General features: G+C 34.8%; 1 protein-coding gene across 2 annotated transcripts in view; it reads right to left on the reverse strand.

The window, feature by feature from the left end:
• The window catches only part of LOC122813471 (serine/threonine-protein kinase TNNI3K), a 2,121,983-nt gene that overhangs the window by 1,379,040 nt on the left and 719,997 nt on the right, over positions 1-22,946 (reverse strand). For both annotated transcript variants that reach the window (XM_044085806.1, XM_044085805.1), the window contains exons 8-10: positions 10,120-10,264; positions 9,927-10,031; positions 2,936-3,030 (exon numbers count right to left, since the gene is read on the reverse strand). In XM_044085806.1, the coding sequence (XP_043941741.1) occupies positions 2,936-3,030; positions 9,927-10,031; positions 10,120-10,264 (345 nt within the window). The remainder of the gene's footprint in view (positions 1-2,935; positions 3,031-9,926; positions 10,032-10,119; positions 10,265-22,946) is intronic.

Consider the following 22,946-nt stretch of genomic DNA (forward strand, 5'->3'; position numbering starts at 1 on the left):
TAGAATATTAAAAACCTCTATAGAGACTCCAAAGCATATGTTAAAATTGGATCTTATATTTTTCAAGAATTCACTTTAAACAAAGGTATAAAGCAAGGGTGTCCCTTGCCCCTCTATGATTTGCATTAGTTATTGAACCCTTAGCTAACAGTATTAATGAGAATATTGATCGATTCTCAATTTGCAGAGATTGTCAATCTAATACAGCTTTTAGCAGATGCTATTTTACAAACTATAGACAATTTAAATTATTCAATCAAAGGAAGAGATGAGGAAATTGAAAAGTTTCAAGAAGTATTGCTGTTGAAATTTAATAATAATAATAATAATAATAATAATAATAATAATAATAATAAAACTGAAACTTTGTGTTAAATCAGTTACTAGATATTAAGTTTAAATATGAATATAAATATCATTGGGAAGGAAAATAAAATATGTTGTAATAAAATCTATTAAGATTTGAGTAAGATTATTAGCAATATTTTTTGAAAAAATAATTGAAAAAGTGTTACTACTTATTAACAGTGGAATTAATGTTTTTTGATTTTACTTTTGAGGATAGGTTAGTTCTTAATAAAATGATTATATTACCCAAGATTTTAGATGTGTGTGTGTGTGTGTGTGTGTGTGTGTGTGTGTGTGTGTGTGTGTGTGTGTATTGCATTCAATAGCTTTAATACCTGACAAAAAACATTTAAAGAAAATGAAAACATTTTTAACTTGATTCTTATGGTATCATAAAAAGCAAAGAACTACTTATAGCAATCATGTAAGATTATGGGGTGAATGGATTAGTATTATGATTTGGTTGCTTTGAAAAAAGGAAAAGCTAAGTCCCCAGAATATTTAATGAAAGAATAGAAGTTGGATGAATCTGCTAACCAGTTAATATTATCCATCAGTAATGAATTAAATGAATTTGTAGAAAATATGAGTAAAGAGGAACAGAACACTATTCCTATATTGTATAGTATGTATATGAGTGCTATTGCTGAAGTTATATTGACTGAGAAAGGAAGCTTGCCCAAGTTATGTAATTTAATTATAAATAATAATTTTGATGCAAAATTCTGGAACTTTTTAGATAGTTGTAGATTGAGTAACTCAATAGATGGTAAGAATTAAACTCTGTTACTTAAATTAGTTAGTCAAACTTCTTCAAGTTCATACTGAAAAGTTTTTATGGGTGTGCGTGTGTGTGTGTGTATATATATATATATATATATATATATATATATATATATATATATATATATGTATATGCACTACAGAATCCTGAAAGCCCAAAATTCTGAAGACCAAAATCCTGAGACCAAAATCCTGAAAACTCAAAATCCTGAAAACACACAATATACCAACACTTACTATATTCCAGCACAAGTATATATGGAAATATATTACCCTTCAACTATATGCAGGGGGACAAGCCACCCTGCACCATCCATGTGGGGGGCTGTGCCCCCCACACCTCCTAATACTTAAATATAACAACTCCGAGATTGCTCTTCAGTACATTAAGTGCAATCTTGGAGTTGATATATTTAAGTAGCAGTGGGTGTGGGGGCACAGCCCCTCACATGGGGGGTGCAGGGGGGCTTGCCCCCCCACTTATACTTGGAAAAGAGTAATATGGTTTGTGTTTTATTTGCTTCTGTATGTACTTGTGCTGGAATATAGTAAGTGTTGGTATATTGTGTGTTTTCTGGATTTTGAGTTGTCAGGATTTTGAACTTTCAGGATTTTGGTCTTCAGGATTTTGGGCTTTCAGGATTCTGTAGCGCTCCTATATATATATATATATATATATATATATATATATACATATACATATATATATATATATATATATAGAGAGAGAGAGATAAATGTTTGTTAATTCCTATAAAATCTCTAAGTGTGTAAAATGAATTATTCAGTTTGTTGGGGATGTAAATGTTCATTGAAAGCACATGTTTATGGACTGTAAAAATTTAATTTACATATTGGGAAGAGATAAGTATATTTTTATGGGGTTATGGTTTGGTAATTGTTGTTTAACTAGATCAATAATACTAATGAATGTTACACTTCCTGTATCTGGGAAAACCAAAGAGCAAAAAATGTTTTGGGATCATTTGGCAGTTGGTAGAAAAATTATTACAAAAATTGGAAACTGAACTCAGTTCTTAAGTTCAAAGAACTTTAAATTTAATAGCAATACTATGTAAAACTGAAAGAGAAGTAATCAAAATAAGATCTATAAACTCTATTAAGAATTCTAGTGGTTGGGATAACTTTGAAATATTGCTACTGAAATAGCAACACTCTTAATGTGTTAATTGTATAAGATTACTTTGATGATTCAGTTTATTCCTATCATTGTATAACAATATGTGATGTTGAATTTCTTCCTTTCTGTGTATATATTGTAAATTCATTAAATTAATAAAAAAGTTCCTATATAAAAAATAAATAAAAGAACAGTGATGCTAAAATACAGATAAATTAACTATTATGGTCAAATTACAAATGCAAACATAAAAATGCATAGAAAGCCTTCTTCTTAAGCCCAGTTGGGATCAAAAGTATGAAAGGAAAATATTATCTCTCATTTGTGATTCAAATCCAAAACTTCAAGAAATGATGAACCAAGGAAGTTGTAAGCAAATTTACTTGTATTATATTATTGTCTATTGATAATATAATTTCCTAGTATTAACTAAGTAATGTTGACAATTAACACTGAATTAAATCTCTGTTTTTCCTTTTCTGTTTAGTATTTTCTGCAGGTCAAAACATAGTATGTGCTTGAATGTCAACATTTGTAAGCACTGCTGCATTACTATACTATATTCTGAAGACACAATGCAGAGAAAAGCAGTAAATTGCTGTACTTCAAATGGCCATTTAACTTAAAAATATAGAAAGAATTGAAAATAACATTGCTCTTCACCTGTATGTCCATCCCTTCCTTGATGATTGATACTTATAATGTTGAGACTTAGAAGATATTTGCTTAGTTCTATGCTTTTTCCATATGTGCAGACACTACAAAACAAAATAAATTCATGAGGTAAAAAATACAAGTATTTCAGATTTAAATAATGGAGAAGAATGTTCTTTACTACAATACTGCTTCTTGGAAATACAGAAAATGTAAACTTCTGCACAAGCCTCCCTGCCCAGAATTATCTAACTCAATATCACAATATAATTCTCCCAGATTATTTAGATCTGCTACCATCTTAGCACTAAGCATTCTTCACATGTTAAGTACATTTCATGATAAAGCCTAAAGTTACTCAGTGCTTCAGGAATGTAACTAGTTTCACCCCCTCAAACTCTATAACCTGGTCTTATTCTGTCAGATTAGAAGATAAAAAAAATAGGTATGTAATGAAGATTATTCACATCAACTGATATATATTCTACGACACAGAAAAAGTAAGGAATTCAAATGCTATTATAAATGTGTTTAAGGATAAAATATTAAATATTTTCAGGATAGAAATAACACAAAATGGTGTAGTGTCAACCAAATATATTGATAACCAAAGGTACCCAAAGAGAATCAATGCCAAATGAGGGTCTAACGATGGTCCAAGAATTAATTTATTAAAACAACCGGAAAGAATCAAATGAGCACATTTGTGTCATACAAGAGAATTCATCAGAATAAAATGGTCCTAGCACACAGCCATTAAAACTTGCATAAAAAGATTTGATTGGTAGATGGATAATTACTAAATGAAAACTGTAGTACTCTTTAAAGGCCCAGACAAAAAATGTGCAATAATCAACAATGAAACACATATTTTTTGCCAAACAGAAGAGCAGCACAACAAAGTGCATTGAAATATTTAATTATTTAAAAATAATGTGCTTAAAAAATGTTGTAATGCTGTATGAGACAACAGCACTCATTTTGTTTGTTCAGGTTGTTTTAATAAATTAATTCTTGGACCATTTTTGGACCCTCATTTGGCAATGATTCACTTTGATTACCAGTATATTTTCAAGACAGGCTGTAAGAATTACTTTCAAATGCATAATTGTTTTTATAGGATATAAGCACAGTAAATGCCCAGGCTGCTGTAAACCAAACATTCAGCTCCATGTAACTGTTTGCATAAGGCTGCATCTGCAAAACAAGGCAGTGAAGCAACATGGGTGAAAGTACCTAGTAAAGTATTGTAAATGTTTTCACCTCTGTATTTAAAAAAAATTCTCTGCATCAGAGTACAAATGAATAGTCACTGTCTTATAAGCTACTAAACAGTTGTGAAGTGTTCAATGGCACTATGCTACCACTACAAATTATATGCACCTCACACCATTTCTGATATATGTATATGTGGATATTTCTCCAGAGTTAGACCTTCCACTGTATTTGCCCTTCCCCAGATTCAGCACAATCTAGTAGTCTCAGCATCTGCATCCTTTCTACACTAGTAGCATCTAATTAAGCAACAAGGCTTTGGAAACTGGAGACATCACATGTGTAAAGACACACAGTATACACTTCCTGGGTAATTACTTCACATTCTTTCATACTAGCTGCATCTAACTGTGTGGCAAGGCTTAGGGAAAGATAAACACACAACTAGTTCCTGTCACTGATCTCCTCACAACTATTTGAATCATGTTTGCTGTCAGAAATAAAGAAGAAAACTCACCATATACAATTCACATGGGCATTGCTTGGGTCCAATATAGTTAAATATTTCCTGAATGACTGTGGGAACATGTTCAAACACTGTTCACGCTTCTTTTACTTATTTGTGAAATTTATACTGTATCACATATTCTGCAAGAATATGTTTCATCAGACAGAGGTACATGCCTGCTAAGACTGCCTCTGTAGGGTCAATTTTTCCTATAGGGAACTGCATTTCTATTGCCAGTTAAGGATCCTACATCAATTTGCTGAAGCTGTTCTTGCACTGCTTAATCCTTTATGAAGTAAATTGAGGGAACTTTTCATTTATATTCGTTGCCATCAGTAGGCAGTTTTAGGTGCTAAATCCTGCAACTTTAATCTTATGGTGTGAAAATAATTTGTAGTGGTAGCATTGCACCATTGAACTTTCACCACTGTTTAGTTGCTTGTAAGACAGTAGCTATTCATTTATACTCTGATGCAGCAACTTTTCTAAATACTGAGGTGTACTGTGTAATAACTCTAAACTGTTTTATGCTTGCAATTTGCTTTTTTTTTTGTTGTTTTATAAAACATTAGTACAAAACAGCACATTTCAGTCCTTAGTCTGCTGGTTTTCCCTTTCCTTATTCAAGTGTGCAAAATGACAGCCTTCAAATAAAGAGTTGTATCCTTTTTTCACCTTTCACATCTCCTCCCTCCTCAATTCAACTTATTTAATACCAGTGATTTACCAAATGATCACACAGACAGAAAATGTAAAAATTACCTTTAAAGAGACTCATCTTTACCAATTCTTTTTCATTTTGCTTCAGTCCTAGCTTCGCTGACAAGTTTCTTTGCATGCAACAAAACAGACTTGTAATAAATTCTCATTCTTCACAGTGTTTATTTCATTATTTCAGTTTCTTTTTCTGTAGTTATAATTGTTTTATCAATAACATTTAGTGATTGTGTGCACCAGTCTTATTGTGACAAGATCTGTGTAAGTATTAGTAGCAGAAGCATTAGTAGCAGTAGCAGCACTAGTAGTAGTCATAGCAATTGTAATAGTAGCGGTAGAAGTAGGAGCAGTAGCAGTAGTAGTAGTAGTACTGATAGTAGCAGTAGTAACAGTAATAGCAGTAGTAGTAGCAATAGAAGTAGTAGCAGCAGTAGTAGCTCTAGTATTAGCAGTAAAAGTAGTAGTAGCAGGAGCAGCAATAGTAGTAGCAACAGCCAGATCCAGCACTAGGTGAGCTAAGCAGCTACCTAGGGCCCACTGGCTTGGGGGTCCCACTAGCTGGGAGGGGTGCCCACTGACTGGGGTGGCTGCCACAAAATGTACATTTCTTCTTTAAGAATGAACTCTGTGTGCATTATATTTTTCCTTTAAGTATGCATGCAGAGTAAGTCCTTAGTAGCATCTGTGCATACGTCTTTAGTATGATGCACACACTTTAGAGCAGAGTGTGCAAAATTTATATAGAGGAGAGATGAGCATGAATTTTTATTACTAACACAGAGGAGCGATGAGCATGGATTGCTATTATGAACACAGAGAATGGGTAAACAAACGTGTGTGTGTGTGTGTGTGTGTGTGTGTGTGTGTGTGTGTGTGTGTGTGTGTGTGTGTGTGTGTGTGTATGTGTGTGTAATGCTCTAATTAGGGATGGCAGGTTGGCTTACTTTAGTAGGCTCAAACCCTGTACTTTATATACAGGACCCTAGATCTGGAATCCTCTACGTTAGCTAACAAACTCTCATCAGCAGGTGCATTTCAAGGACTGTTGAGTTTCAGTGCATTTTTAAAGAATTAAGTTTCTGTGCATTTTCAAAGACTGTTAAGTTTTTGTACATTTTAAAGGACTGTTAAAGTTCTGTGCATTTTTAAATAATTTTGAGTTTCTATGCTTTTTCAAAGAATGTTGAGCTTCTGTGCATTTTCAAGAAATGTTCAGTTTCTGTACATTTTCAAGGAATGTTAAGTTTCAATGGAAGAGAAGTTTATTGTTGTTCATGCGAAGTCTGTTTTCAATGTGTAACTGTTTTGTTTAGCAAATGGCCATCTTCAATGTTTGTCCTATACATTCTGAAAGCAGTGTTAGTAGCATAACATGCAGCATACTTGCCTTTGGTGCAGAAGGGTGTGAGTTCCACTCCTACACCATGTAGATGGAGTGCTGGCATTGCAGTGCCATTTAAGGAGGAGTGGGGGTGCTGCACTCCTAAGTGTGTCCTCTTTTGGATGAGATGGCTAGTAACTATAAACCTATTATTGGTTTGACAGCCATTCCCTATTACAATATTACCAGCTTACCATTTGTTTTAAATGTAACATGGACAATTTGTTCTTCAAGAGCAGCAGGCACTGAATTTGTACTTGAAATGCAGAAATGCAAAGTCGTTTGCCAACAGCAATGTCTTCATTACTTATAGATATCTTTAATGTGAAATTATTCAGATGACTTTTACTTCTGCAGAGATTTTGTATATTGACTGACATTTATGGATTATAATGGCAAAATGATGAGTGACCTTTTGAGTTTGAAATTTTCTGTAATGAGTAGTTTTGCCATTACTGGTTCATACATTTTGTTTCACTGCTTACTGGAAAAATGTTCAAACATACACATTTAAAACATACTCTAACAAGTGGTGCTATATACAATACAGTCAGGGTGGTGCATTAAAGAACACATGTATGGTTGAAAAAATGCGTGCAAGAGGTCTATGGTTTGAAAGCAGCCCAAAGGTAAACTTATTCTGCCACAGGCTAGATGCATTTTCTTTGAGTGTAGGTTTCAATGCCCTTTCAATGAATATGAGTTTTAAGAGAAGAGAAGCTTACTGTTTATGCTAAGTTATTTTTCTTTGTGACATTATTCTTTTTTTAGCAAATGGCTATCAGTAATTGTGCTATAAACTTTGAATTAAAAGTTTTAAATATCTCTAAACATTGTAGAAATAAAGAAGAAAACAGTATGCAAACTGGCAGGTTTGAACAGTGTTTATGGTAACTGGGGAGAACTAGAGGGCAAGAGGGCACTGGAATGGCTGGGGGGGTGCTGCTGAGGGGGGCTGCTGTGGTGGGGGCTGATCCATTACCCTGCCTAGGGCATTTGACCATTATCTAGCTCTGGAAGTAGCAGTAGCAGTAGTAGTAGCAGTAATATCAGTAGTAGTAGAAGAAGTAGCATTAGTGGTAGCAGTAGTAGTAGCAGCAGTAGTTGCAGTAGTAGTTGTAGAACTAGTAGCAGTAGCAGCAGTAATAGTAATTGTAGTAGTAGTAGTAGTAGCAGTAATATCAGTAGTAGTAGAACTAGTAGCAGTAGCAGCAGTAATAGTAATTGTAGTAGTAGCAGTAGTAGTAGCATTAGCAGTACTAGTAGTTTCAGTAATAGTAGTTGCAGTGGTAGTAGTAGTAATAGCAGTAGCAATAGCAATAGTAGTGATAGCTGTTGCAATGCTGCTCACTTGTACCACCTATTCCTTCATCACAATTTTACCTGCTGAGCAACAAGACTGCAAAGTAAAAATATCTGACTTTGCATTTCCCAATTTCTGTAAAAACAGACTACTTATATTATCAGCTTCCCCTCAATCCACTAAACTGTTTATTAAGTATTTCACAGTCTTCGATACGTTATTTCCAAAATCAATGAGATCAGGAGACATTAAGAGTCATATAAGATCCATCAGCCATCACTCTCCTGCCATCTGCCTTACCTTCTTCACTTCTCGTTCCCCACTGTCGCTCTCTGATCTCCTTCAGCCATTCACTTTGTCACTACACATCTTCAAAATGCAAATACAAAAGTTTGAAAACTGCCCATACAATACTGGGCAGTATTAATAAAAAAATGAATCTACTAGAAATCTAGAGGTTATCTTAGCATCTAAATACTTTAACTGTTTGCGAGTTCCATCTCTAACCCAAGTAGCATTTTGTCCTATGCATTCTTAACGATTATCATGGTCTACAGAAGGATATAAGAATCAGTAAGTGAGGAAACTGTGCCCTGATTAGCAAGAAATTACAAGTCTCCTCCTTATTAATATTTTTAGGTATAAGGTAGCTGGATATAAAAATTCTTATCAATAACAATAATTTGCTTCAGTTGTGTGCTGCCTAGATCTGTTTCTAACCCCCACAATCTCTCTGCTCTAAAAGATATTAAAGACCTTCTGAATTCAATATAAGATGTCCTTCAAAGAAAAGATGATTTGTTTCAGTGACTGTAAACTTAATTGGCTGAACGCACTCAACAAACATCTATTTATTTATTTATTTATTTTACATTTGTTTACCGGGCTAGTCCAACTGGATATATGTCCATTTTCAGTGGAGGCCCGGGGAGAAAAGCTCCACTACAAACTACTAAACAATGTCAAGATATACATAATCTACAAAAATACAGAGAAAAAAAAAATCTACTAAAATTATTAATTTCCATGACAACTAAACATTTTTTCAGAAGCTCTAAAAGGCCAAATCTTGACTGTTGTAATGCCTCCTTGCTTGATGTAATCTTGCCCTCCACCTAGACAGGAACAGAAATATCTGTTTTTCTAAAGATTCACACTCACAATGGTCTTACGCTCTTTTTTGGAGTCTACAAAACCCAAGCAAGACAAGTAATCTTCACTGTAGTATCTATTTCTTACTCATGTAACATGGCTGTTTGACATTATAGATTTATGATGTGTGTGTGTGTGTGTGTGTGTGTGTGTGTGTGTGTTTATACATGTAAGAGCTATATTTATTATATGCACGGTCTGGTAGAAAAGGTTTCACTTTATAAAGAATTCTTAGTTTATGTCTGTTGTTTTTTGAACAGCATATTGGATGATTAAATGACAATGTGTTATGCAGCCATTTAAGTTTATTCTCATAAATGGTCAGCATGCCAAAAGTTTACATAGTATACACTGCTTTAGTACATAGTCCACATTTTGAGCATAAATCCATCTGTTACAGATTACCTGATTATTGATGAATTGACATTAGTCACTAACATTTCATAGTTCTTGTAGTTCAGAAAATGCATAGTGATGCAAAACCTGAATAATGTTAACTATTTTACTGAATTAGAGTTATCTGTCTGCTTCTCATCTGTCCCAGATTCACTTTCAACTCACCATTTACTGCTGCTTGCAATTGCCTTCACACACGCGCACACACACACACACACACACACACACACACACACACACACACACACACACACACACACACACAAAACACATACATGAAAAAAATGTAAATGCAGTAATTACATCCTTGCAAACTGTTCTGTAATACCTGTGAAATGGAGTTTCACTGAAGATGTTCTCCTTTGTCAAGCTCTCTGTTCCAGACAGCTGCAGTAACTCCTTGACAACTTCCATTTTTCCATTATAGCAAGCCCTGTGGTGACAAAGAATCTTTTACTTTCTGACAAATTGCAAAGTATGCCACTTATTTTTAAAGACAAAAGAAAAATGTAGCAACTTACAAGTGCAGGGGTGTGTCACCATAAATGTTAACTGCATGAGGTTTTAGACCGAAATTTCCTTGTAGCAAGTAGTTTACAATCTCGTGGTGGCCAAATCTTGTGCAAAAATGTAATGGGATGTGGTCTTCATTGTCCAGTGCATTCACTACAAAATCAATCAGATATAACTCACCTTAACTCACCCTTATAGTACAGAAAAATAAAATTACTCCAGACTGTCACAGAGTTAAGGGTTATGAATACAGCTTTACAAACAAATGCATATGTATTAGCGTTTATCAGAAATAGTACAGAAACATGTCCAGTGAAGATGAAGCAGATGAGGAAGCCAGAGGTGATGGGGATGGAGTGCCTAAGGTGGATTGTAGAATGCAACTTTGCAATAGACAAAGACATGATGCCATCACTGTAGAAGCCAAAGTAGTTTCAATTTCAGAGAGGGTGAAAGAAAACAGATTATGATAGTTTGGCCAGATGTATAAAAAGCAGAAGATGATGTAGTGAAGAAGATTTGGGAGGGACAAGGAGAAGAAAAGAGGAAAAGTAGGACATTCAGCAAAGTAATGGATGCTTTACACGAGAAAAGACCTATTGCAGTCAAGCACGACTGTCAAAGAAGGCAGGAGAGTGACACTGAATTAAAAGAGGTGGCAATCTCTGACTCCATGTAGAAAATAGGAAAGGGGGGGGTTTGATGATGATGATGATTACTTTTTTTTTCCAGTCTCTGACAGATTCACATGTGCAATACTAATCAGAATTCCTTGGGGCACGAAATAAAAAAAAAAATTGCATAGGCAGGCTCAAGTTGTACAGTCTGATCAGGGCAAATGGCAGTATGCACCATTGTGGTGTCTTTTGCAGAACTGTAGTCTAAAAAGTACAAATGGCTTACCACTCTTTCAGCCATCTGCTCCTAAACTCAATGCCAGCGAGCTTGAAGTACCAGGCATGCAACGTCTCCTTAGCAGAACTGTTATATAAGACAAGCAAATGGCTTACTGCCTCTGGACCTTCAGCCTCATAACACTAAGGATATCTAAATACAAAGTATGAAGAGTCTCCTTAGCAGGATCATGGTCTAAGAAGTAAAAAGTGTTTAAAGCTCCTAAAGCTACACTATCTGTCCTCAACCCCAGGAATGTTTAAATACAAAGAGTTCGGGTACAAAAGCTGATGATCTTATCTCATGAAAAGGTAAAATACTGTTAGTCAAACACCGCATATGATGATGTTTTAATGCAGATGATTTATAACTTCACATAAACCTAATTACTTCTCATGGGCAGAGACACAATACAAAGTAATGGTAAATCAAAATAGCAGGACTGAGCGAAAACAAGTGTAACACTTAAAGTTCAAAGTACTTTATTATCAATAATTAATAAGATAAGCGCTTTCGCTGTGTTGCTTCATCAGATCTTACATTCATTCTAAGATTCCACATCTTATATATACACAGGTTTTAAACAATTAATCAATCAAGTAAGTTAATTGGTATAATTATTTAAAGAAGCAGGCAGACATCAAAGACCCAGCTTAATATACAAATCTGATAAAGATAAAACCATTTAAAAAAAATCTCATATATAAAGTATACATAGGAAACACATATATAAAAAGTTATATATAAAAAATATATATAAAAAACATATCAGTTAGTACATATATATTTGTAATTAAAATAGATACTAGTGTGAGAAAGATTCTATAGACAAGTATGTTTAATGTCTAACATATAAAATTTCATATATATGTATGTATAAATTAATATAATGTCTTATAAAATAAAGTAACCACACTACATGTGGTAACTAAATCTATGACGTAATGACATGGTAGTGATATAAAAGACAATTCGTTTACAGAGAGATAGAATACCTATTTCTAGGGGTTTATCTAATGTTTCTACGCTGTCTTAATTTTGGCTTGATAGAGGCCCTATCATTGAGGCCTAATCCTTTATCTGATCTTAGTAGAATTATCCATTCAGTTTCTTTACTCTCTGTATATATCTTAATGTCACCCCCTCTAGAGTTGGGAGTAATTACTTCAAGTACCTTGAACAAAAATCTATGTGTGTCGTCATTTAGTGCTACATGCTTGGCAAGGGCATTATGTAATGTACCTTTCCTTATGTGATATACATGTTCCCTTATCCTATCCCTCAGTGGTTGATTTGTTTTACCAACATAGAAGGATGAACATAATTGAAAAACAGCTAGGTATATCACATGAGAAGTCATGCAGTTGGCTTCAGCTCTTATATTAAAAACTTTCTGTTGATCAGGATGAAAGAATTCTGTCTTATTGTCTATGTAACAACAGAAATTACAGCGACCACAGCGTCTTGTGCATCCATTCTGTATAGATTTCCTATCAAATTTAGGATGGCATAACATTCTTTTTAAGTTGTGTTTATTCTTAAAGATAAACCTCGGTGTTTCTCCTACTATCTGTTTAATTTCTTCATCTATCTGTAATATACCCCAGTGTTTGTCTATAATCTGCTTAATCTCTATATGATCAGATGAAAAGAAGGTGGAGAATTTAGTGAAAGATTCACTCATATTTTGTTTCTCATTATAGCTAGCACTGTTGGATCCAAAGTATGGCATAGCTGAAGTGGAGCGTAAATTGTACACTTCGTCTATCTTAGAATGTATTTCCTCGACTTTATATCCTCTGTTTAATAGTCTATATTTCAAATCATTTATCTCAGTGTGAAATCCCTCTTCCATTGGATTCAGTCTGGAAGCTCTAATAGCTTGTCCTTTCACAATATTTCTAAAGACAAAAGGAGGGTGCATACTGGATCTTAGAAGCAATGAGTTAACATAACATGTTTTACGATGAACTCCAGTGTTAATTAAATTATTATGTAGCCTCTCTATATATAAGTCTAGAAACTCAATTCTATCCTCTGAAAACTTCATGGTAAACATATTGGCGTAGCTGTTGGCACAAGATGTACCCATGGCTACACCATCTTTCTGTCTATAGATGTTATCCTTGAACATAAAGACAATCACTAAAGACTATTTATTTGTCACATTTGACATACAGTCACTGTTCACAGTGATTCCCAATGAACTGGGCTTGAATTATACATTACAGTACCTGAAAAATCACAGTGACTATACTAATGTACTTATTGACTTAATAGTTCACTTTTTGAGAAACAAAATATGAGTGAATCTTTCACTAAATTCTCCACCTTCTTTTCATCTGATCATATAGAGATTAAGCAGATTATTACATTGTTACATAGACAGTAAGACAGAATTCTTTCATCCTGATCAACAGAAAGTTTTTAATATAAGAGCTGAAGCCAACTGCATGACTTCTCATGTGATATACCTAGCTGTTTGTCAATTATGTTCATCCTTCTATGTTGGTAAAACAAATCGACCACTGAGGGATAGGATAAGGGAACATGTATATCACATAAGGAAAGGTACATTACATAATGCCCTTGCCAAGCATGTAGCACTAAATGACGACACACATAGATTTTTGTTCAAGGTACTTGAAGTAATTACTCCCAACTCTAGAGGGGGTGACATTAAGATATATACAGAGAGTAAGGAAACTGAATGGATAATTCTGCTAAGATCAGATAAAGGATTAGGCCTCAATGATAGGGCCTCTATCAAGCCAAAATTAAGATAGCGTAGAAACATTAGATAAACCCCCTAGAAATAGGAATTCTATCTCTCTGTAAACGAATTGTCTTTTATAAAACTACCATGTCATTACGTCATAGATTTAGTTACCACATGTAGTGTGGTTACTTTATTTTATAAGACATTATATTAATTTATACATACATATATATGAAATTTTATATGTTAGACATTAAGCATACTTGTCTATAGAATCTTTCTCACACTAATATCTATTTTAATTACAAATATATATGTACTAACTGATATGTTTTTATATATATTTTTATATATAACTTTTATATATGTGTTTCCTATGTATACTTTATATATGAGATTGTTTTTAAATGGTTTTATCTTTATCAGATTTGTATATTAAGCTGGGTCTTTGATGTCTGCCTGCTTCTTTAAATAATCATACCAATTAACTTACTTGATTGATTAATTGTTTAAAACCTGTGTATATATAAGATGTGGAATCTTAGAATGAATGTAAGATCTGATGAAGCTACACAGCGAAAGTGCTTATCTTATTAATTATTGATAATAAAGTACTTTGAACTTTAAGTGTTACACTTGTTTTCGCTCAGTCCTGCTATTTTGATTTACTATAACTTTGATTTATACTGCTTGCACGAGCGTTTACCAGCATAGCAGCAGCCTCCATTACTTGTTTTATACATTATATTTCTTGCTTTGCTGCTAACTGGGACAAGTGTTTTGCGTAATATGACTGACATCGAATTGGACTACATCCCAAGAGGTGAAGACCGAGGGAGTGAGGTAATGCGACCAAGAGGTGAAGACCATGGGGGTGAGGTACTGCAACGCAGATTTAAACAATACCTCAATGAAGTTACTAACGCTTCGTGCTTCTTTGAGAATGTGACTGCTACTGATGACGTGAATGAAGGTGCAGTTGACTCGGAAAGGCTGCATATACTACTAGAGGGGATTGAAAAGGATTTCATGAAGCTGAAACGCCTGCAAACACAGAGAATACATTTTCAGTTTTGCCTCGATCAAAACATTATTCCAAGAGGCTTAAGGGTTTTTACGATGCCTAGCCAGGGCAAGGATTACCCCGAATTGCTAGCGAAATGGCAGAGACTTAATATAGAGGTGAGTCGGAATTATCTTAGACTTTTAATAGACTTTTTTATACCAGAAGAAAGTAAATTGATAGAAAGCATAAATGCGAAGCAACAAATGTTATATAGAGACTTTGCTGATGTTCTGGTTCAACCACTACTGGAGAACTTACTGGACTGTGTTTTAGCATTTGAAAGGAAGCTACTACAACAAAAAGGAATAAAGCTAAAAGAGACATTAATGATTTTAGACAAAGCCATGTCTTTACTTGGCCCAGACCAGGGCATGGACAGAATGAACGTAATGCAATGGTGAACAATGATAATGCTATGAATAGTTCACAATATGTGAATAAAAGGAATGTAGAGAATGTTATCTTATGTGACAATATTAGTAATGAAGTTAAGAAGAATATGTGTACTTTAAATGCTCCAAACAATAATGCTGGGAATAGTAATATGTCGACTTTAAATGTTCAGAGTATACCTTCTGCTGATGAGATTACAGAATTAAATGATGATGTTTGTATAGAGAATGTAGCAATCGATGTAACTGATAAACCCCACTGTAAAGATTCAATAGATGTTATACACATCATACACCCCAGTGTGAACTTAGACACTAATTTATATCCTAATATTCACATAGTTAAAGACAAGACACCTCATATGAATCGAGACTCTGAGGCTGTAGTGAGACCAAAGGTTAAAACCACAGAAAAATCTAGCAATAAAACAAATGCTGAATTGGTTTTTCCTCTACCGATACGTATGGACAAAGGCCCACAGAGGTCGAGGTCTATGAGTCGTGGGAGGCAGAAGAGGAAATTTTCAGAAGACATTCCATCCAACCAAACTTTAAAGAAAATGTGGACGCACAAGAATTAGTGCACAATATATCAAGTAAGACACTAACTTATGAAGATATTCAATTGTTAAGCAAGGGTCTAAACTTTATTCCAAGAAGTCACAGTAAACTAACAGACACAGTCACTGACTTGAAAATATTCTGCAGAAATGTCATGCTAAAATTGTTATATAAAACCCAAACTAGCAATACTTCTAAAACAGAAGCATTCACATTTAAGAGACTAAGTGATTTCCTGCCAACCCATCACCCACTCGTTGAGGCATATTTGAAGTTAACTGAAGATGAGTTACATGTATACTATGCAGATAGAGTAGAGCAAAAAAGATGTAAAAGGAGAGATAATTTAACTTATAAAGAAAGAGTAAGTCTAAAACAATTACAGGAAGACCTACTATAGTTATTAGACCAGCTGACAAAGGAGGCAGCATTGTTGTTATGGATATGCAAAATTATATCGGAGCAATGACAGAATTGATGCAGGACAAATTCTATGATTTAATAACAAAAGATGATGTTATAGAAACTATAAGATATGTGAAGAATACGCTAGAGGATATTTTCAAAAGTAAACTGATTGACAAGGAATTATTTGACTATCTTAATATTCTAACACCTACTATACCAGTTATTCAAGGACAGCCGAAAATACACAAGGATAATAAGAACCCACCCATGAGACCAATAGTTTCTGGACGAGGTTGGGTCACAGAACATCTATCAGTTTTTGTAGAAAAACATCTGAGGGCTGTACTAAATAAAAATAAAATAGTACTAAAAGACACTAAACAATTCCTTACAGAATTTTATGATTGTATTCAAGACAAAACAATCACTAAAGACTATTTATTTGTCACATTTGACATACAGTCACTGTTCACAGTGATTCCCAATGAACTGGGCTTGAATTATACATTACAGTACCTGAAAAATCACAGTGACTATACTAATGTACTTATTGACTTAATAGTTCACTTTTTGGAATTAGTCTTAGAAAATAATGTCTTTATGTTCAAGGATAACATCTATAGACAGAAAGATGGCATAGCCATGGGTACATCTTGTGCCAACAGCTACGCCAATATGTTTCTTGCACATTGGGAAGAACATACATTATTTCTACAAAATTTCTTTGAGAAACATGTGATATTTTACAGACGTTTTGTGGATGATGTCTTTATTCTTTGGAAAGGACACCCCAACAACTTGAATCCACATACCTAATCATGAACAATTTAATACCATGTCTTAAGTTTACCATGAAGTTTTCAGAGGATAGAATTGAGTTTCTAGACTTATATATAGAGAGGCTACATAATAATTTAATTAACACTGGAGTTCATCGAAAACATGTTATGTTAACTCATTGCTTCTAAGATCCAGTATGCACCCTCCTTTTGTCTTTAGAAATATTGTGAAAGGACAAGCTATTAGAGCTTCCAGACTGAATCCAATGGAAGAGGGATTTCACACTGAGATAAATGATTTGAAATATAGACTATTAAACAGAGGATATAAAGTCGAGGAAATACATTCTAAGATAGACGAAGTGTACAATTTACGCTCCACTTCAGCTATGCCATACTTTGGATCCAACAGTGCTAGCTATAATGAGAAACAAAATATGAGTGAATCTTTCACTAAATTCTCCACCTTCTTTTCATCTGATCATATAGAGATTAAGCAGATTATAGACAAACACTGGGGTATATTACAGATAGATGAAGAAATTAAACAGATAGTAGGAGAAACACCGAGGTTTATCTTTAAGAATAAACACAACTTAAAAGAATGTTATGCCATCCTAAATTTGATAGGAAATCTATACAGAATGGATGCACAAGACGCTGTGGTCGCTGTAATTTCTGTTGTTACATAGACAGTAAGACAGAATTCTTTCATCCTGATCAACAGAAAGTTTTTAATATAAGAGCTGAAGCCAACTGCATGACTTCTCATGTGATATACCTAGCTGTTTGTCAATTATGTTCATCCTTCTATGTTGGTAAAACAAATCGACCACTGAGGGATAGGATAAGGGAACATGTATATCACATAAGGAAAGGTACATTACATAATGCCCTTGCCAAGCATGTAGCACTAAATGACGACACACATAGATTTTTGTTCAAGGTACTTGAAGTAATTACTCCCGACTCTAGAGGGGGTGACATTAAGATATATACAGAGAGTAAGGAAACTGAATGGATAATTCTACTAAGATCAGATAAAGGATTAGGCCTCAATGATAGGGCCTCTATCAAGCCAAAATTAAGACAGCATAGAAACATTAGATAAACCCCCTAGAAATAGGTATTCTATCTCTCTGTAAACGAATTGTCTTTTATATCACTACCATGTCATTACGTCATAGATTTAGTTACCACATGTAGTGTGGTTACTTTATTTTATAAGACATTATATTAATTTATACATACATATATATGAAATTTTATATGTTAGACATTAAGCATACTTGTCTATAGAATCTTTCTCACACTAATATCTATTTTAATTACAAATATATATGTACTAACTGATATGTTTTTTATATATATTTTTTATATATAACTTTTTATATATGTGTTTCCTATGTACACTTTATATATGAGATTGTTTTTAAATGGTTTTATCTTTATCAGATTTGTATATTAAGCTGGGTCTTTGATGTCTGCCTGCTTCTTTAAATAATCATACCAATTAACTTACTTGATTGATTAATTGTTTAAAACCTGTGTATATATAAGATGTGGAATCTTAGAATGAATGTAAGATCTGATGAAGCTACACAGTGAAAGCGCTTATCTTATTAATTATTGATAATAAAGTACTTAGAACTTTAAGTGTTACACTTGTTTTCGCTCAGTCCTGCTATTTTGATTTACTATAACTTTGATTTATATTGCTTGCATGAGCATTTACCAGCATAGCAGCAGCCTCCATTACTTGTTTTATACAATACAAAGTAAGTTTCAAGGACATTTTTTGCAAAAAGATAAGTATTAGGATGGACTAGGGAAGCATAGTTTACCTTGGCATTTTCATTACAGTTACTCCTACTGAGGATGTCAACTTAAATAAGAGAACATCTTCATTTTATCTCAGTACTATAATTTATGGAATTAAATAAGAAGTTATGCATAGACTTTTTATTTTTGTATATTTATTCATTTTCAGATAAGCAGGCTGGATCTAATGACACCTACCCATCTATGAGCCGTTAGAGTGTAGTCAAAGTTGTTAGAAACTATTAATCAATAACATGCATTAAACATTCATAGATATATACAGATACAAGTTTATAGAATTTATACGTCAATATAATCCACAGCTGACATAGGCATATTCCCGACAAACACACAAGAAAAATCAAACATTTACATAAAGAAATATTTAAACTAAAAGTATTTACTACAATTGCAGGTATCCTGATGGGGAGATACATAAGTCATAACGTGCAATGGAAGATAATTCCATAACTTTAGAACTTAGAGAAAGAAAGTTATATTAAAGCATTCTCATACATCATGGGAATAAGTCAGGGCCATATTATAAGACCTAAGATTTGGACCATAGTAAAGATCACAATTAAATGCACTTTTTCTGCTGTAAAATATTAAATATCAGAAAAAAAAATGGGGATAATCTAACCCTTTGTGTGATAAAAATAACTTAATTGCATAACATTTTAAATAACTCTGTTAGAATGATGAGCTGAACTTCTCAGTCCATCCTCCCCTCGGAGTTAAATAAGATAACTTCAGAACCATGGGCTTTCCAAGATGGCTGCACACTGATCTATATATAGCTCAGTTTCAGCTCTCCCTGTGTGAAAAATGCTGATAGATAAGGACTAGTAATTCTCCCTGTTTTTGTAAAATTATTTTACTGGTTAGTAAGTATACTGCCTGGATGTCAGCAAAGAAGAAGCTTAAAGAGCCCGAAAGAAAATTATCTGGAAAAAGTGAAGAGAAAACATTGACTGGGAGGAGCCCTGCAGTTGTTAAGCAAAAAGCAGTTCAATCTCTAGCTTTAGTACAATAAATGGCTTCTAGTAATTTAGAGGAAAAGAGAAGTCAAATGTGCTCAGAGCTGATTAAAATAAATGAAACACTGAAAGATATCAACTCAAATAAAATGCTGGAAAAATGGAAAAAATTCAATTAGATATTCAGATAAACTGATAAAACTGCAAAAATCAGAGGTCAAAATGAAGAAAAGACTGGCTCAGTATGAGACTTCTCAAGAATAGCTGTTCCAAAAATGGTAGAGTTAGAGGACAGAGCATGCAGAGAAAACCTGAGATTTTTTGCTGTACCAGAAAAACTGTACAACAGAAGGAAGAAACTGTTGCAAAAGAGTAAAATCCCATGAGTGGTGGAGCACCCTGGTCAGCCTCAGTAAGAAGCTGAGATCCCTTATAAGATCCTCCAAAGCTAGCTACGAAAACAAAATTGCCACTAATTCTAAGGACAACCACAAAGCATTCTATAGCTATGTCAAGAATCTCAATGGCAACACCCAGATCTGCTATGAGTTACAGCACAACGGCACGAAAATTACAGAACCAACTGATATTGCCAACATCCTGGCAGATAGGTTCAGTGCTAAGTGCTAACTTTACCCCCCACCCCCTAAAGGGCCCATATCTATACAGAAAGAATGCAGAGTACCTGTAATCACAACTACGTAGGTAAAAGCTGCACTCTATAAAGCCAAAAACACAGCATCCAGGCTGCGTTTTACATGAACTTCAGAATGAACTGGCTCCCCACTTAAGCACCATGTTCAATAATGGCCTCGCATCAGGCTTTGTGCCCACTGAATGGTGCATAGTGACAGTTATCCCACTCCACAAAGGGGGAGTCACCACTGATCCCGGGAACTATCGACCTATTAGCCTGACGAGCCTGGTCTTTAAGGCCATGGAATGTATCATCATGGAACTCATAAACAAAGACATTGGTAACCTCCAAACTCTGGATCCCACCCAATTCGGGTTAGTGAAAGGCAGATCATGCCTCCTGAACCTGATCAACTTCTTTGAGGCAGTCACCAAAGCCATAGCTGAGGGTAAGGTGGTTCACACAGCCTATCTTGACCTGACCAAGGCTTTCAACACCATCCCCCATTCTAAAATTATAGCTAAACTCACTAAACTAGGTATAAATCCCTATGTCACAAGATGGGTTGCCAAATGGCTCACTGACAGAACCCACACTGTAAATGTTGCAGACTCCAAATCTGACCTCAAAGCAGTGACAAGTGGAGTACCACAGGATTCCATCCTGGGACCTCTCCTGTTTGGTATCTACTTCTCTGAAATACAGGCTAACACAGAAGGCCTCTGGCTAATGAAGTTCGCAGATGACTGCAAACTAGGAGCCATAGTCAAGTCCCCAAATGATGTGGACATCCTACAGAAGGGCCTCGCTGAGACAGATGCCTGGTGTCAGAGCCATGGCCTCAAGCTCAATGCCAAAATGTGCAGTGTCATCCCCTTTGGTAAAAACTCTGTACCCATGAATTACCACATAGGCAGCAATCTACTTAACACCAAATGTGTGATAAGAGACCTTGGGACCCAGGTGAACAGTAGTCTCTCCTTTGATAGTCACATCGCCACAGTACTCAGGAAGTCCTTCTATGTGGCACACCTCATCATAAAAGGGTTTTCATCCAGGAAAAAAGAGGTCATTGTTCCTCTCTACTAGACAGTCATTAGACCCATTATAGAGTACAACGCCCCTTTTGGAATGTACCTCACAAGACATCTGCAGTAGCTGGAAAGGCCACAGAAGTACCTCACAAAGAGGATTACTAGCCTCAAACAAATGCCCTACACTGACCGCCTCAAAAACTCCAGCTTTACTCCGTAGCATATTGCCTACTTCAAGGTGATCTCTGCCTAACATATAAAGCTATGTCAAACCCAGAGCTGTTGGACATGCTACACCTAACGAAATCCCGATCTCTCCAAGCTATATGCTCTAGGGACCTAAATCTTGTTACCACAATAAACAGGACACGCTGGAGGGATAGATTTCTGTCCCAGAGACTTCCCATACTTTGGAACAGGCTACCCATCTATGTCAAGCAAAGTTCTTCATTATCACTTTTCAAGAAAAATCTTGATGAGTGGATGGGAAATACACCCTGGGGATCACTTCTGTGTCTCTGCTCAACAGTGGAACAGGAAAATAACTTTCTTGGGTGGCGTAAGCCAGGGAACCCTGTTGGCTATGCCCTTGGGCCGTTAGCCTAGTATCTACCTATGAACCTAAGAAAGAACATACTGTATTTATTTTATGAAAAGCACAAATAAATAACTGGACTGGTACTCCACAGCAGAATTTGTTAATTGAAAGGGCTGTCCAAACCTGGCCAAGATAAAGCACCCATGACCTATATTACTAAAGATGCAATAATACCAGCAGAAAGAGTTGATCCTGACAAAACTATGGCAGAAGGGCAAAATATTAAAAATAAGAGACAGTAGAATGTTTGTGGAAAATAATTATTCACTGTACACCAGGCAGAAGAGAAGCAAATTTATCCCAACAATCAGTGAATGTAGATAGGCAGTTCTGAGATTCAAGCTGCTGTAACCATCTGACTTCAGAATATTTTTTTCCTGGAATATCAAAATCATTTTTGATGGAGAACAGGCTACAGAGGAAATGCAAAAGTTTGTCCAAAAAAGTGAGCCATCAAACATAAGTGGACTCTGATTCTCATTCTTCTGATAATAAAACTCAAAGGGAGGACTTTCCACCCAATTAAAACCTTTTCCAATGTACCAAAGGAAATAAAAAGCTTGAGAGGTAGAAAAAAGCATAGGAATTGACTAAAAGAATCTTGAGTACCTTGGACTTGAACCAAAGTCTGTGGCTGGGAGATGGAGATGAAGTGGAAAAAGACCAGCAATACTGAAATTAGTGAATAAATGTGAGACTATAAAACATCAATGACATTTGTGAGATATGACTTTACAAGAAAAAAAGGCTGAGAAAGAATATATATATTTTTTTTTACTTTTTTAAACTTGTGGAGGGATTGACAGGCATAAACCTGACTTCATGTCATTGATGGTTAGAACACTAAAATGAAAAAAGAGAAAAAAAGAAAATAACTGTAAGAAAAACAATTATTGCCCTTCACAGTGTTTAAGTATTTCCTGATATAAATTGCATGTTACGTAGT

The sequence above is a fragment of the Protopterus annectens genome, chromosome 10.part0 (assembly GCF_019279795.1).
Source record: "Protopterus annectens isolate FY-2018-M chromosome 10.part0, PAN1.0, whole genome shotgun sequence".
Classification (NCBI taxonomy): Eukaryota; Metazoa; Chordata; order Ceratodontiformes; family Protopteridae; genus Protopterus; species Protopterus annectens.